The sequence below is a fragment of the Aotus nancymaae genome, unplaced genomic scaffold (assembly GCF_030222135.1).
Source record: "Aotus nancymaae isolate 86718 unplaced genomic scaffold, 86718_ANA_hifiasm-v0.15.2.pri h1tg000006l, whole genome shotgun sequence".
Taxonomy (NCBI): Eukaryota; Metazoa; Chordata; class Mammalia; order Primates; family Aotidae; genus Aotus; species Aotus nancymaae.
This window is the reverse complement of record NW_026988417.1, coordinates 46,140,472-46,158,676: the sequence shown is the minus strand read 5'-3', so window position 1 is coordinate 46,158,676 and position 18,205 is coordinate 46,140,472. Positions and strand designations below refer to the sequence as shown.

Genomic DNA, 18,205 nt, shown 5'->3' with positions numbered 1-18,205 from the left:
GGATTGATGGTATGTCAGTAATTGAGCATATATGATATAGATGGAGCTGCCTGTAAAACTAGCAGCTGGATAAATGAGTTTGTTTTCAACATAACATTTTCCAAGCATTGATAGCCATGCAGTGGAGCATGAGGGAAAGACATGGGCAAATAAATGATCAAGAATCACATTAAAGAAAGGAGAGCTAAGGAAAGCAAAGGTATTATATTTTTCAACTAAAGTGTTATATATTTTCTATCACTCTCTATAGAGTGCGGAAGTGAGGTTAGCTCTCGCTAGGCTTTACCTCCATGATTTGGGTCAGCTACAACAGCAGGTGGTACCTGGGCTGTGACGTAAGCAAGCAGCAAGTCCCATTGGAGCAGTTAAATGAAAATATAGCTACAGCAGGTGCCTTATGTCGACTGTCAAAATAGAATCCTTTATTACATGAAACACAGAATCAAAATTACTCGTTGATCACTATTCTAAGTAAAAGGTATATGGAGAAAAGATTGACAGCAATACAAATGTTCGAGTGTCATTAAGTGACTTTCTGTTTATCTTAAGATGTTTAAAATCACTTCTTCACCTATCTTTGGTCTCCTCTTGATGTTAAATAAAATAAAATCCTCAAATATAACCTGAGCCCATTTCTGAGAGTCAAAATACCCTTAGGTTGTATTACAAGATCTCACTCTGATATTTATGGGTTTTACAGCTTGATTTCAAAGGGTTTCCAGAAGGCATGTTTTCTTTTTGGATTCTTTGATAGCATTTCTATGAGATGTCTCACATAAGGGCTTAACTGGCTTTCTTAACACTCCAAATACCACCAGTCTCTATGCTTTTGTCTCTCTTTGCTTGGGGAGGAGACCACTCTGCTCTGTAGCTAGCAGAAGAGTGAAAGTAATTATGTCCATAGCTTTGGCATATCCACAAATGTACTTTCAGGATGAATTTTCAGAACTGATTTCTCATCACTCTGTAGGGTTTAATTTTCCATGTTAAGGGAGAAATTTTCTCCTTCCCTTTAGGTACTTGGTTAACTGTTTCATTGTCTTCTGTGGTGTCTTGGGAAGGCAGACTGAAATGGCAGACTGTTCTGTGTAGACTTAGACTTGAATTTACATACTGACTTAGCCTTAGAGGCTGTGTGACTTTTGGTCAGTCACTTTACTTCTCTGAGTAAGATGCAGAGAATACTCACATTATCTCCCACAGCTTGGAGTGCTTATAACATGCCCTGTTCATCCTCAGAAGACAATAACCAAGAACTCACCTGCTGTGGTGGTAGGAAATCAGGAGGTGATTCCTTTCAAAAGCTGCCCCAGCAATCTCCCTTGACGGAAGGAGTCCTGTCTAGCTTAGCCTTGTTTCTGACAGCTCTTTACTGCAAGTGAGAGTAGGCTGGCCTGTCGGGCTAAAGCTGGGCCTGGGCGAGGCCCCTGGCTCACATAGTAAACTCAGGTAGATGGGTGATGTCTTTTCCTGGAGTTAGTGTTGGTTTTGGGTTGGATGTTCTCTGTTTCTAGGATTAGAGCCATGCAGTTTAAAGTCCCATCCATTTCTTCATCCTGCTTCTTTCACAGGAGAATGGGCCACTGTATATTGAAGAGCATGCCATAAAAATGGCACTGCTAAAAGCGGGAGGTGACTCAGGAATTGGGTAGGCTGCTGAGACTTTCCAGCTGGATGGTGGCTGGATAACCTGTGGTGGTATTGCTCCCCTGATAGTCAGGCCTGGACCACAGTGGGAGGCAGGTCCTCTGTTCCACCTGCTACGGCAGGTGCAGAGGCAGAGCTTTTTGCTGCCATGCTTTGAGGGAAGAAGCTCTGTTGCCCAGGATCCTGCATGCTGTAGAAGGCTCTTCACACCTGCTAGGCCTGTACTCTGGCTGCTACAGCTCCTATGAACTCCTCTAAGTCACATCCACAGCCACTTCCTGGGGCAGACACTGGTCCAGGGTGGCTGGATCCAGACTGTTCCAGCCTTTGCCAGCTCAAGAATGCAGCATTACCTTTTCTCATTCCTCCTTGTGAACGGCTCCCCTCTGAAGGGTGAGAATTTAAAAATTTCATGTAGCTCAACTCAAAAGGATGAGTGGATCTCCTTTATAGCTGCATAGCTAAGAGATTCTTAGAGAAGAAAAAAACACCTGCTTTATAGTGATTTTCTGACGTTATTTATAATGACAACTGTTTTTGTAGAGAAGCAAGATATTCCATTTTAGGGTGGGGAGACTGCCTCTGGCAGGACAGCCTATTTCGTAGAGTTTTTGTGAAAATGAGGGACAGAGTAAGCAAAAAACCCAGATGAATGCTTAGCACACTTAGTGTGACCAGTCAACCTGATTTGCCTGGGACTGATGGAGGTCTTTTGGAAGAAGGGACACTTCGTGTTCAAATCAGTTAATTCCCAGGCAAACTGGGATGAATTGGTCAATTTTTTGGAACACTGTATCCTCAATTAGTGGGTGTTGCTATTGTCTCTGTGCAGGGGAGGTTATTATTCTGACATCAACAATTATTTGATTTCATAACCTACAGCTGCATTAAACAGCCCATCTCATCCATGCCTGCTTTTAATTTTTGATGGAATCATACCTTTTTCCTCTTAGAATATACAAACATAAGTACACCAAAATGTCACTTTACAAAGAAAGCGGTTTCTTTTCAAAATAATACTGTCTCCCATGTGACTAATGTCTCTCTGTTTTTATCCTACTTCTTCTGTGCTCACTGTAACTCCACAATGCTATGCAAACTTTTACAAGAAAAGAGAAGACATGGAGGGGTAAAAACTGAATGCTTATGGAGTGCTCATTTAATGTTTATAGCAACCCTATGAAGCAGGCATTATGATTTGTATTTTAGATGTATAGAAACCAAGGTTTGGAGAAGTCAAGTAACTTATCCAAGCTCACACAGCTCGTGACATTTGGAACTAGGATTCAGATCCAGTTGTCTGATTCCAGAGCTGTGCTTCCACTGCGTCTACCTCTTATACGTGCCACACATTTGCATTTTGCAAAGGACCGCAATTAAAGACTCGTACCTGAATCCCATCCAGATCTTTCTCCGTGGAGCTGTGATACGGAAGGATTTAACTTCTCTAAACGTTAGTTGCCTCACTTATAAAATGGTGAGCGTAACACTGACATTACAGTGTTAAGAATTAAAGCTAATATCTGGAATGTAGATACATAGTGGATAATACACTTTATCTCATTATCATCATTATTATTATTTGTGAGGATGCACTTTAAAGGACCTTCTGACCCAGATGATCTATTTCTGCAGTATTTCATCATCTCATAGCAAATGTCTTAAGTTCTTCCTTGTACTCTTAGGAAGAATGTGCCTTGTGAATAGTCAGAAAAACTCAAGCTATTTTCTTTCATTCTGTATTAGCAAGTGGTATGTTTTGTGACAGAGAAGTAGCCCCGGAGAAGGGCTGGCACCGTGCATGGAATGTTGAGCCCTCTTTCTTGATGTTTTTTGCTCTCTGGTAGAATGAGCAGACTGTACTATTTGTCTTCACAGAGGGCAGACTTCAGCCTCTTTCTCAAATCTCAGGAGACTCTTATTGTCAGAACTTTTCAGATGCTGTCTGGATCCTCTCCTAGCTGAAAACTCTAGATGATGTCCCTGTGAGTTCTTGGAATGGATGTTCCTGGGCCTAAGACCACTCCAGATTATCAGGCAGTGAAAGACTCTCACTATTTATTTCCTGTATCTTTGGATGATGAAACACACTAAATCTAATTTTAGCTTATTGTAAAAATTTTGGGTCACTTATTTTAATAGTTGTTTTTAATAAAAATTTTTGAAAACCAATTTTTTTCTTATAATGGATTCCAAGAAACCCGAGTCAATCATTTACAAAATTTATCTGATTTATTTGTAGTAGGTCAGATGAAAAATAACATTCTTTAAGAAACTTCTTATTTGATCACTGCTTTGCATTTCACTGACCTTAAAATAAATTATCTTTTCCTGAAAGCCAGAGACATTTTGTTCCTTCCGTGAAATGAAGTTCTTAAAACACGCACATGTTGAGGGCCTGCCACATGCTAGCCTTTGCTCTCAGCAAGAGGGTGGGAGGTACTCAAAGTTAGTTGTTTGCCATGTAATCTCTTCCTTCATGTACTTCACAGCCTGGCCAGGGCCAGACTGGCAAAACATATTACAATGACCGGAGTGACAAAAACATATTAGACCCTTGCCAGACTTTAGCAGGCATATGAAATGCACTACACATGAATTGTTAATGGCATTTATTAAAGACATCACAAGTGCTTGCTATTTCATAGGCAAATTATAGTTTGTTATTACATTAATGTGCAAATTATATTCATATCTCATATTAATTGATGAAGTTTCCAACTTTAGGCCTCTGACTACCATAAAGTAATAGCTTTTTCACGTGGCTGTTAAACTAGTTTTGTAGATATTTGGCATAGAAGGAGCTTCTTTTGCTAAACAAACAGATGGGCTTTTGATTTATTGAATAAAATTACATTTTAAGATGATATGCATTTAGATCACTAGACTGGTGTATTTTTATTTTATAGGTAAGTCTTATGCATTGACACTAATTTGACTCAGAAAGAAAAAGGAACAGCTAAAGATGAATGTTAATGTATGCCTGCTTTTAAATTTAAATTTTTTCTCCATGTCCTTTATGTCACATGTTTTTTTTTTTTTTTTTTTTTTTTTTTTTTTTGGAGACAGAGTCTTGTTCTGTCAGCCAGACTGGAGTGTGTTATGATCTCAGCTCACTGCCACCTCCGCCTCCGAAGTTCAAGTGATTCTCCTGACTTAACCTCCCAAGTAGCTGGGATTACAGGCATGCACCACCACCCCTAGCTAATTTTTATATTTTTTTAGTAGAGATGGGATTTCATTATCTTGGCCTGGTCTCGAACTGCTGAGCTCAAGTGATCTGCCCACCTTGGCCTTCCAAAGTGCTGAGATTACAGGCTCAAGCCACTGCACCTGGCCCCATATGTCACTTTTGATATTCTGTTAGGAGAACTGTACAATTCATATCACAATATGAATATGATTGTGTATTTCTACTTTCAAAATTATATTATTCATGGTATGTAGGGGTCAAAATTTTTTAGAAAAAGACATCATGCCTTTATAGTGTAATTTTTCTACATTATTGAATTCATCATTACTTTTAACTCCACATCTATTACGAATAAGCTTTTCTTCTGTCTCTAGGTTGTAAAGAGAGAGATCTTTGGGAATGTCCATCCAATAAACAATGTTTGAAGCACACAGTGATCTGCGATGGGTTCCCAGACTGCCCTGATAACATGGATGAAAAAAACTGCTGTAAGTGCTTATGTGAATTTGTCAATACAGCGTTTTTATTTTAAACACCAGTTAAGTTTATTTTGAATACAAGCTAAAAAAATGTGCAAAATATCTTTTAGTATTTTCACATCTTTTGATCAAACTCCACTTTTAAAGACATGTTCTAAGAAGACAACTAAATATGTGTAAAATATATACACTATAATATTCTACTGGCATTATTTATAATGTGGGAAAATTAAAATACCCCCAAATATCCAAAAATAGGGAACAGAAACTACAACTATAAAATAAAATAATGTAAATATTAAAATCAAATTGGAGAAGAAAAGTTTCTCTTGGACTCATTATTATATCATTAGTCGAGTAAAACAAAATATTCAGTATTATGTGCACTGTTGTCCTGAGTTTTGAAAGTACATATATCCACACATAGAAAAAGATCAGAAAGCCATAATTAAAAGGTTACAGTCATAATCTTTGGGTGGTGGAATTATTAAATTTTTGTGCTATCTTTTCTACATTTTCTAAATGAATGGCCATTGCTTTTAGAACCAGAAAGTAATTATATCTCTTAAGATGTTTTACCTACAAGTAACATAAAAGCCCAAATCAAAATGACAAACAATGAAAACATTTATCTTTTATTATCATATGCATATTACATGTTTTATATTATCATATAAAGAGTCAAGTGTAGGATGGACTCTTGAGGCAGTATGTGGGAGTTCAGCACCTTGTCTGTGGGTTTTTCAGTTCAGTTTCAACTCAGGCTGGCTCCCACAATGGTGAAAAGATGGCATTGCCAGGGGCATCTGGGGCACCATGCTTCCTTGATCATGTCCAGCTGGAAGGAGGAAGAACCATGCCCTTATCTCCAAGATATCATGAAGGGATTCGCTCAGGTCAACTTTGGGCAGAGTCACAGCTAGCTATCAGGAGCCTTTGTGTAGTTAGAAAAGACACTTCCTTCCCAGCACTTTGGGAGGCCGAGGCGGGCGGATCACGAGGTCGAGAGATCAAGACCATCCTGGTCAACATGGTGAAACCCCGTCTCTACTAAAAATACAAAAAATTAGCTGGGCACGGTGGTGCGTGCCTGTAATCCCAGTTACTCAGGAGGCTGAGGCAGGAGAATTGCCTGAACCCAGGAGGCAGAGGTTGCGGTGAACCGAGATCGCGCCATTGCACTCCAGCCTGGGTAACAAGAACGAAACTCCGTCTCAAAAAAAAAAAAAAGAAAAGACACTTCCTACAAACAGCTGAACTGCAAAAAGAAGCACCACACAGGGAGAACCAATCAAAAAAAGATGCTGCTTTCTCAAGGTTGCTCCTGCCCCAGACTAGGGAGCATGGACTAGCAGCAGAGTTTGGGTAGGAGCTGTCTCGTGAAGCACAACCCATGCAACCGTAGGCCGGGGCCCCGATCTCGTAGCACATGTTTACTCCTGAACTACTAACTATATTCAGAAAAAAAAAAAGCAACTGTAGACAGAAAAATGCCATGCCCAGCTTAAACTAATCAGGATCTTCCTTTGGAGCTGGGAATGGCTGGTGTCGGGGCCTGAACAAAATTGAGCTCCCTTGAAAAAAGGAGGAAGAAAGGAAATGGTTGTTAAGTAGGCAATCAAGGAGGTTTACTATAATTTTTAAAACCCAAAGGAGAACTATATTTGATTTGGAGAGTCATTTAATAATAGACATGAAAAAGAAACCTGCTATGCATCTCTGTGGACAGAGACTGTTTTTCTAAGGTGACTTCAGTCTGTTCATCCCTCAGGCTCTGCTCATGCAGATTTTAACCCTGTTCTCTGATCTTTCATATGTCTGCTGCTGTGAGTACTATTTATTCAGTCTGATTGTTAGATCAGAACATTGAGTCACTTTAATGTAGTAATTCTGTTTAAATGCTCTTTGTGTGTATTGATGTCTATAAAATATTTAACAAATTCTGTTATTCTGTTTTCATGCCCATTGGGAGGCCTCAAAGATCACATATTTTCTTCTTTCCATGCTCCTACCGACATATGAGGATATGCATGTTAGTGATAGTCATATTTATTTCTAAAATGTTTTCCTTCTCACTTTTTGTTCCCCATGCCAGCATTTTGCCAAGATGATGAGCTAGAATGTGCTAACCACGCGTGTGTGTCACGTGACCTGTGGTGTGACGGCGAAGCTGACTGTTCAGACAGTTCAGATGAATGGGACTGTGGTGAGCTACTTGTTCTGCCATTTGTTATACTCTCTCATGCCTATCAGCCACTGAAACTAAATGAATCCTAAATTACTTCCCAGATTTTACTAAACAAGTTCATCTATTTTGTTTTGCTGTTATAAAAGCTGATGGTGATCCATGTATGTTATTTCCAACTCACAGAAAATTTCCCCACCAAGTTACTTCTCTATTTGAAATATCTGTTTTATGTGGAAAAACATTTGGGTTCAAATTGTTGTAATCATATAATTGCTGGAATAGGATTTAAAAAATCTTTATTAAAACCCACCTTCAATAAATTAACAATATTCTGCCATTCCTTTGTCATCTATACCTGCTAGAATAGAATAGTCAAGTGACCCCTCTGCCTTCCCTACACTCTGCAGGTCTGAACGGAACTTTTAACTATCTAGTTCCTTACACAGACAGGAACAAAAGATGTCTCCTACCAGCACCTCCAATGTTGCAGTTTGTGATCTTGAGTTTGATTAGTTTCCTCATCCCACACTCATCATTCCTTTCATTCACTCAGCTCCTTTTCTGTCCTTTGCATCATCCGGCCAATCATGATTCTCATGTGTGTTGTGATCAATTGTGCAATGTTTAGTAAGTGCTCTGAGGCTGATTAAGTACAGAGGATGCTCCTTTATATAATAGGAATTAACACATATGCCAAATTAATTCTAAATTTGCATTCCTCTCACACACTTGGAGTCTCATATGCTTTCTTGAAGGAAATGATAGAAATGGATTTACAACTTGCTTCTTATAATTATGCAAATCCTGGTAAAACTCATGGAATGAGGCCTGCCTCTGGCTGTCTTCTAACTCACTAAGAAAAGTTAAGAACTGCCTGTCTCTTTCATTAGAGTTTAAGCTTCTTCGAGGGGAGAGAACATTTCTAATCCATTTTTTTTAGCCCTCTAGCACACTGAAGGTAGTGATTTGCACTGGGTAGATACACACCAAATGGTTAACTAAAATAAATAAAAATGAATGTATGCCAATGAAGCAGAGACATGTAAAGTTATGTGCTTTCATGGAAGGAAATGTTTTTAATTAGGGTTTCCCCTGTCTTTTCTTTCCCTAGTGACCCTCTCTAAAAATGTGAACTCCTCTTCCTTTCTGATGGTTCACAGAGCTGCCACAGAACACCACGTGTGTGCAGATGGCTGGCAGGAGACGTTGAGTCAGCTGGCCTGCAAGCAGATGGGTTTAGGGTAAGGTCAGTAGTTTGTAGCACTGATGAATTTCTCAGAAGGCTTCATGGAACTTGGCAGTAATATATTCCTTATGGATGCATAGAGAGTTAGTGCTGTTGAACAAAGAGTCCTTCAAAGCCGGAGAAATGAATCAGGTGAGAGGACCATATTTAATTACAGGCACCTGCCCTGAAGAGTGTGCGCTGGAAATGTACTTTGATGAAGCCTCTAAAAGTAAATGAAGTAATTGTATTTTAAGTACCTCTGAAAGGAAATGCTTTCATTATTTATAAAAGCATTACGATCATTTCCTTTAAGGAATCTGGATGGAAAAATCTTGCAATTTGCCCCCAAGAGGTTATTGAAAATTTCTTTTTAAGCAACACACATTTTTAAATAAGTTGAGAAATTGAACTTGAAGTTGCTGGTATTTCTATTTACTCTAAATCAGTAAATGTAAATCAAGAAATAGTTCAACGTATTTGCTTCTTAGTAGAATGAAAAGATTCACTCCGGCTTTGATACAAATACACTGAAATGGATCCTTTAAAAGTCATAGACACTTGCAATTTTGTGAGATTTTCCTTTTTCAGTTCCATTGGGGATGGAAAGCAATAATTTTCAGGGTCTTAAAATATGTAAGTATTTCCTTTACCATCGATGTATTTGAGATTTAGGGGAAATGTAGAAATTAGAGAAATTGAAGACAAAGGAGTTCTAAAACTCCAGAATAAATAAAAAATTGAGTAAATGCTATTTCCTAGCATTCACTGAACAAACTTGAAACTATTTTACAATAATGAGTCTATTATGGGATAGCACATTTTTGTTATCCTAATTTAAAGAATTATAAATATATAGCTCCTAGCATCTTGAACCCATTTTTCCCACATAAAGACCCACATCTTTAGGAAATTGAGTAACTGATGCTTATCTATAATAAAGGAACTTTAAACTTTGCCAGAGTGGAAAAATTGTATTTGCCAGGATCTATTAAATTATACTTCATTTTCACAACTTCCTTATTGTGTCTAAATAAAATAGGATATGATTGTGATCAGAGATAAATGAAAAATCTTTTGGATGTAGTTATTTTTATCTTTCTTCTCGATAACACCTTATTGGTATAAGGTTGGAACTGCAAAGATTTTACAACCAGAAAGATTTTACAACTGCCCCAGAAAGTTCTTCAAGCCACCCTGCAAAGATTTTACAACGTCCCCAGAAAGTTCTTCCGACAAGCCACCCTGGACATAGTTGTTCTATTATAAATAGAAAGAATTCTGTTTTGAAATATGCTTCTTTATGTTTCCTCTAAATATTTGCATATTGGGATTATTGTGTTAAAATACACATACATAAAATTCACCATTTAACCATTTAGAGTGTATAATTTAGTGGCATTTACTTTATTCACAATGTCGTACAAACATCACCACTATTTGTTTTAGACACTCTTATTATCCCAAAAGGAAACTATATACTTATTAGGCAGTTACTCTCCATTTTCTCCTACATACAGGCCCAGGTAACCACTAATCTGCTTTCTGCCTCCAATTTGGCCTATTCTAGATATTTCAATATAAATGGAAATATACAACATGTGGCCTTTGCATCTGGTTTCGTTTACTTAGCACATTTTCAGTCATCTGTCTTGTAGCATGTACCAGTACTTCCTTCCTGCTTGTGACTGAATAATACGCCATTAAAGGGATATACATCTTGTTTATCCATTCAGACATTTGAATTATTCTCATCTTCGGCTATTGTGTGCACACTGGATTTTAAAAAAATTATATATTCCATTTGCTCCATTTTCTCAACATAGTTGGAAAAATGAAACTTCAATATTTAGATATCTTTAGATATATAAAATGCAAATAGACATAGATATTTTTTATTTTAGATTACTTTATTTCACAGAAGGGCTAGAAAAATATGAGATATATGTGTGGTTGGAAAACCATATCCATTATTTGACTGAATTAAGGGGAAAAAATGGGCAAATGATGATAAGTTCTTCAAAGAAATGAGAACTAGTATATTTTTGAAATTTTTGCTTGCCTTTAAGTTTACTCTTCAGTTGCCTTGAGTGGCTCATGAATTGACAGAAATCTGGAGAGCCAGGCTACACCAGGAATGACAGTACTGGTCAAGATGAGGCTAGCTTCTTGCTGAGGCAACGGGCTCAGGAAGCTGCCATGTGACCACTGTCTCTAGAGACCATCCACTGTGCTGCAAATTCACAATTTTGCCACCAATGCCTCCAGTAAACTCTAAGTCACCCTGTACCTTTGAGTCACTTCCTCCACATCAAAGCCCTTGCTGGAAGGGTCTGTCTAGCCATGAGGGAAGTGGGAATGACTGTTCCCTCTTAGCTTCTGGAGTAGAGGTTATGCCAGCCTGCCTTTCTACATTCAGACATATTCTGCATCAAAAACTCCCAACTAATTCCACTCAGTATTCCCATTCTCTTTTTGTTTTTTGAGTATCTGCTTATGGGCCTTGTACTGGACGAGGCATTGGGTAGAGGATACAAAAGTGAATATTGTCATCAGAGTTTATAATGGAGTGGAAAAGACCTAGGTAAACAGCAAAGAACACAAAGTTATAAAAAAGTCCAGATATTTTGCTATCTGAGAATGGTGTGGAATTATTGTATAGAACATGGCATTTCTATTAAAAATATACAAGAATCCCAGCACTTTGAGAGGCCGAGGCGGGTGGATCACGAGGTGAAGAGATCGAGACCATCCTGGTCAACATGGTGAAACCCCGTCTCTACTAAAAATACAAAAAATTAGCTGGGTATGGTGTCGCGTGCCTGTAATCCCAGCTACTTGGGAGGCTAAGGCAGGAGAATTGCCTGAACCCAGGAGGTGGAGGTTGCGGTGAACCGAGATCGCGCCATTGCACTCCAGCCTGGGTAACAAGAGCGAAACTCCGTCTCAAAAAAAAAAAAACAAAAAACAAGAAAAAACATCAAACTTTAATCTTATCTTGATAGCATAAATTTGTTATATCATTCATTCATTCATTCGTTCATTCAGTAAACATTTATAGAGAACGGTATTGTGGCATATGTAGGGTCCAGAATCAGCGTACCGTAATTCCAAGTATATCATTCATTTCCTTGAGGAGGTATACTTTGAAGGTAATTTATCAAAAATGCAGGTCTATATCAAATTTCATGTGTTGCAGGGATTCTACTGAAATGCTTTCATGATAGCGGCAGTTGATTTAAAACACATGCACTTAGGAGTTTTTAGACCCAAATTATGCCTTCCATGTCCTACTGCTCAAATGCTAGGCTCTCAACTCAGTGCTTATCTAGATGAGAAGATTTAGAGTTCTTCGTTGAATTTGAAAAACTTATTACCTTCATCTGTTAGTATCTCAAAAGCTCAGCCCAGATTGGAAGTGTGATGGCTATCTGATTAGAAAAATGTGTAAATCAAGCCCCTAAATTCTTGTGACAGCTGTATTAGTCCATTTTCATGCTGCTGATGAAGATATACCTGAGACTAGGAAGAAAAAGAGGTTTAATGGACTTACAGTTCCACATAGCTGGGGAGGCTTCACAATCATGGTGGAAGGCAAGGAGGACCAAGTCATATTTAATATGGATGATAGCACACACACAAAAAGAGAGCTTGTGCAGGGAAACTCCCATTTTTAAAACCATCAGTTCCTGTAAGAGTCACTGAGAACAGCATAGGAAAGACCTGCCCCCATAATTGAATCACCTTCCATTGGGTTCCTCCCATGATATGTGGGAATTGTGGGAGTTACAATTCAAGATGAGATTTGGATGGAAACACAACCAAACCATATCATTTTGCACCTGGCCCCTCCCAAATCTCATGTCTTCACATTCAAAACCAATAATACCTTCCTAGCAGTCCCCCAAAGTCTTAACTAATTTCAGCATTAAATCAAAAGTCCACAGTCCCATGTCTCATCTAAGACAAGGCAAGTCCCTTCCACCCATGAGCCTGTAAAAAATCAAAATCAAGTTAATTTCTTAGATACAATGGGGATACAGACATTAGGTAAATATAGCCATTTCAAATGGGAGAGATTGGCTAAAACAAAGGGGCTTACAGGTCCCATGCCAATCTGAAATCCAGCAGGGTAGTCAAATCTTAAAATTCCAAAATGATCTCCTTTGACTCCATGTCTTGCATCCAGGTCATGCTGATGCAAAAGGTGGGTTCCCATGGTCTTGGGCAGCTCTGCCCCTGTGGCTTTGCAGGGTTCAGCCTCCCTCCTGACTGCTTCCATGGGCTGGTGTTGAGTGTCTGAGGCTTTTCCAGGCACACAGTGCAAACTGTCAGTGGATCTACCATTTTGGGATCTTGAGGACTATGTCCCTCTTCTCACTGCTCCACTAGGGGGTGCCCCAGTAGGGATTTTGTATGGGGACTCCAACCCCACATTTCCCTTCCACACTACCTAGCAGAGGTTCCTCATGAGGGCCCCACCCCAGCAGCAAACTTCTGCCTGGGCATCCTGGCCTTTCCATACATTCTCTGAAATCTAGGCAGAGGTTCCCAAACCCTGATTCTTGACTTCTGTGCACTTGCAGGTTCAACACCATGTGGAAGGTGCCAAGGCTTGGGGCTTCCACCCTCTGAAGCAACAGCCTGAGCTGTACCTTGTGGCCCCTTTAAGTTATGGCTGGCACAGCTGGGACACAGGGCACAAAGTCCCTAGGCTACACATAACAAAAGGACCCTGGTCCCAGCCCATGAAACCACATTTTCTGCCTAGGCCTCTGGGCCTATGATGGGAGGGGCTGCCATGAAGACCTCTGACACACCCTGGATACAATTCCCTATTGTCTTGGGGATTAACATTCTGCTCCTCATTACTTTTGCAAATTCTTCAGCCAGCTTCAATTTCTCCTCAGTAAATGGGATTTTCTTTTTTATCACATTGTCAGGCTGCAAATTTTCCCAACTTTTATGCTCTACTTCCCTTATAAAATTGAATGCATTTAAAATAACTCAAGCCATCTCTTGAATGTTTTGATGCTTAGAAATTTCTTCTACCAGATACCGTAAATCATCTCTATTGAGTTCTAAGTTCCGCAAATCTCTTTGGCAGGGGTACAATACCACCACTCTCTTTGGCAAAATGTAACAAGAGCCACCTTCACTCCGGTTCCCAACGGGTTCCTCATTTCCATCTGAGACTACCTCAGCCTGGACTTTATTGTCCATATCACTATCAGCATTTTGGTCAAAGCCATTCAGCTAGTTTCTAGGGAGTTCCAAAATTTCCTACATCTTACTCTCTTCTTCTCAGCCTTCCAAACTGTTCCAACCTTGGCCTGTTGCCCAGTTCCAAAGTTGCTTCCACATTTTCAGATATCTACAGCAGCACCCCACTCTACTGGTACCAATTTACTGTATTAGTCCATTTTCACACTGCTGATAAAGACATTCCTGAGACTGGGAAGAAAATAAAGAGGTTTAATGGATTTTCAGTTCTATATGGCTGTGGAGGCTTCACAATCATGGCAGAAGACAATAAGGAGCAAGTCACGTCTCACGTGGAAGGTGGCATGCAAAAAAGAGAGAGCTTGTACAGGGAAACTCCCATTTTTAAAACCATCAGATTTCCTGAGACTCATTCATTATCATGAGAACAGCACAGGAAGACCCGCCCCCAAATTCAATCACTTCCTACTGGGTTCCTCCCATGACATGTGGGAATTGTGGGAGTTACAATTCAAGATGAGATTTGGTTGGGAACACAGCCAAACCATATCAACAGCATATTGACTTTGCTACCTGCATGTTTAGTATCAAAAACATATGGGCATTTATTTAACTGATGATACAAATCAGAATTTAGACTGCCTTCTAATATTTGCCAAATGCTCAGTTGCAACATCTGGTATTTGAGTAGCTTAATCTAAGGGAAATGTGACTATCTATATCTCTGGCTTGTGACTGTATATATCACAAGCTCTATCTAAAGTTAGATCATCTGGAAACAGTGTCTCTGGGCCCTATGATTTTGGCAAAACTGCTTTTATGGAGTAAGTTGCAATTTGATTTTTTGCCCTAATCTTTTAGATTTGTTCAATAGAAGTTGGTCAAACATTCTTTTCAAAGAATGTTTCTGTATCTGGGCAAAACCCACAAAGATAGCATCTGTTATATTACCTACTAATCCCTTATAATCTCTGGTGTAAGAGTTTAAGCTTTAACATCTCCCTAAAGTTTACTCCCAGTCATCACCATGGTTACAGCATTAGTGTTGCCTTGAACATGATATGAATGGGTCCTGGGTAAATAAGAACATGATTTACAACTTGAATAATCCATCTGGAATTGGCCAAAGAGGGCTTGTGTTATTTCTGTTAGAAGCCCTTATAGGGAAGCTTTCTCCTTTTGAAACTGGGTATACCAGAAGACCCCTAATGATGACTTCTGATATGGTTTCTTTGTCATGTTGTCTTCAAAATCTACTGCAATCTGGTTTTTATTTGCAAGATGGGACTGACAGCAACAATATTACCTACATGCAAAAGCCATTGGTCTTCTTTTCTTATTATTTTACAGTTTGGACTAAAAAATCGATTTCTTACTCTGACCTGTCAGACACTGTATAATTTGGCCCCTGCCTTCCTTTCTGACCCAGTAAATATCCTAGTATTCTCCACTTGCCCACTAAACTTTAGACACATTGACCTTACTATTGATGTTAAAACATTTCAAGCTCATATCCATCTTGGGGGATTTGCCTTCACTATTATTTTTGCTTAGAATGCAGAACTCTAGGACTTCATCATTCGTGTCTCAGCCCATACAGCCATGACTTAGAGAGGCTTTCCTTGACAATCCTACTTGAGGCAATTTTCAGTATCAGCATGTAACTCTATCACAATTGATTGATTTGTCTTATTCAAATAACTTATCCGTATGCAAAATAGTTTTTTACATATTTGTAATTTGTTCCTCTAACTAAAATAATAGCTTCTCAGAGAAGGACTCCATGTGATACAACACCAACCTGTTGTCTCCATTTCTACCCCACCTCATTAACCTATAAGCATCAGCTTTAACCCTTGTCTATCTGGCTATGTCATTTGTTTAAACTGTCACTGTAATGTTCCTTCTGAGATCCAACTCACTTTATATCAGCTTGAACACTCACTGATTAACCCATGTATCATTAATAAACATGTCAAGTCTAATTTCAACCTAATCTTTTACCTTTCCTACGTCTTCCCAAAACTAACACACAAACTGAAGAACATGTAGCCTCTTGATTCTAAAGAACAATAATCATTCAAACAAACATATCAACTAAAGTCACATGCAGCAGCCACATATATTATGTTGTTTCACTGCATTCCTCCCTTCCTTTGGGGCCTACATCCCTTCCTTCTGGATATTTGCTTCACTTGTCATTTTATCGTTGGACTCCAAATGGGAGCAACCTTCTTTGTACATGATCTTCTCTTTTTGGTCTGTGATTGGTTGAAGGGTAGGTACCCAACCCAAGATGGACCAATCAAAGTGTCTCACTGCCAGGCCACAGTGATTGGTTTTGGGATACTTGGTTTTTCAACAAGATTTTTATTTATTTAAGACAGAATTTTGCTCTTGTCACCCAGGCTAGAGTGCAATGGTGTGATCTCGGCTCACTGCAACCTCCACCTCCTGGGCTCAAGTGATTCTCCTGCCTCAGACTCCCAAGTAGCTGGGATTACAGGCACCTGCCACCACACCTGGCTAATTTTTGTATTTTTAGTAGAGACAGGGTTTTGCCATTTAGATCAGGCTGGTCTTGAATTTCTGACCTCACGTGATCTGCCCACCTTGGCCTCCCAAAGTGCTGGGATGACAGGCATGAGCCACCGTGCTTGGCCCAAGATTTATTTTAATTGGACTAGGAGAGATGACTTCTTTCTTTTTTGGTCATAAAGATGAATGCCTGTGAGTTTAGAGCTGTAGGCGGCCAGTCCTCTGCCTCATAGAAAAGTTACTTTAAGGCAATCAAACTGCCATCCCCTTTTTCCCTTCCCCGCCCACCACAGAAGGAAGTGGAGACAAGAGCTGAAGAGTCCTGAGGATCCTGGGTTCTCTGGCATCAGTCGTCCCCAAGACCATCCACATCTCTTTAGTAACTGATTACATTTCTACTTTTTGATGCTCACATATTCCAGCACTATTTTAGGCACTTTTAAAATGCTGATTTTTTTTTTTGGTTAGTATAATACTAATTCAATATTTATTTAAATTTTTTGAATTTTGAATTATTTATCTTGTAATGGACCCATAGAGTTGTATATTGCCTTAAAATTTTGAATTGAATAGAGATGCACATATTTTTAGAAAGCATTTTTATATTACCATTATATTCAAGAAGAAGAAAAGAGCAACCAACACAGAAAGTCTTGTGTTAGAAAAATACATTCTACTACACTGGTTCACAGTGTTTCTGAAGAACTGGAATAAAATAAAGTCATGTTGAAATTGAAACTGATAATCTCTAGCTTTACATCATGAACCAAAAGAAGGTGAAGATAAACAAGAAATGTAATTGTCAATAAAATGTTATGTTTCTGTCTCTAAAAAAAAAAAAGTGTCCCAAAAGGTCAAGTTCTCAAAAAAAGCAGATGGGATTCTTGAAAATAAAATAGCCAGAAGGAAATAGCTGGACTGGTACAGATTCCAAAAGAGGTAGACACTTTCGCTCAAAAATATTCTTACAACATGTGTCTTTTAAGACTAAATTTTATATATGTTCAAATGATATTTTAATTCAAAATTTTTATGATTTTTTTGCACTTTTAATAAGATGTTTATTTTAAATGATGCTTTTTAAATTAATTTTGTTTTCTAATTTATATTGGAATAATATATATTTAATAGTTATATTTTATAATTTTAAAATTTAGTTCACATTACAATTTTGTAATTTTTATATTGGAAATGAAATAAATGCTTAGTTTTGTTGATTCTTTTATTTTATGAAATATAAATACTCTGCAAGTCAATTTTATGATCCAATAACATCCCCCCTCTTTGCTTTGAGATAGTTTTGTCGTATAGATCCTTGCCTAATACAGTTATTACACTCCATCTCTGTGATAGACAAACACATAGTAAGAGAATAAAATTATAGGCGGGGCATGGTGGCTCATGCCTGTAATCCCAGCACTCTGGGAGGCTGAGGTTTGCAGATCACTTGAGGTCAGGAGTTCAAGACCAGTCTGGGCAACATGGTGAAAACCTATCTTCCCCCAAAATACAAAAATTAGCCAGGTGTGGTTGCACGAGCCTGTAGTTCCCAGCTATTCAGGAGGCTGTGGTAGTCGAACTACTTCAACCTAGGAGGTGGAGGTTACAGTGAGCTGAGATTATGACACTGCACTCCAGCCTAGGTGACAGAGCAAGACTCCATCTGTCTCTCTTTCTCTCTCTCTCATTCTTTTTAATCTACCTATATCCAC

General features: G+C 38.8%; 1 protein-coding gene across 7 annotated transcripts in view; it reads left to right on the top strand.

Moving 5' to 3' along the window:
• The window catches only part of CORIN (corin, serine peptidase), a 289,036-nt gene that overhangs the window by 200,129 nt on the left and 70,702 nt on the right, over positions 1 to 18,205 (top strand). For all 7 annotated transcript variants that reach the window (XR_010338930.1, XM_064366854.1, XM_064366846.1 and 4 more), the window contains 3 exons: positions 5,215 to 5,328; positions 7,415 to 7,525; positions 8,619 to 8,748. Coding sequence is in view for 6 of the 7 variants with exons in the window: in XM_064366854.1 (XP_064222924.1) it covers positions 5,215 to 5,328; positions 7,415 to 7,525; positions 8,619 to 8,748 (355 nt within the window). In the remaining variant the exon portion in view is untranslated. The remainder of the gene's footprint in view (positions 1 to 5,214; positions 5,329 to 7,414; positions 7,526 to 8,618; positions 8,749 to 18,205) is intronic.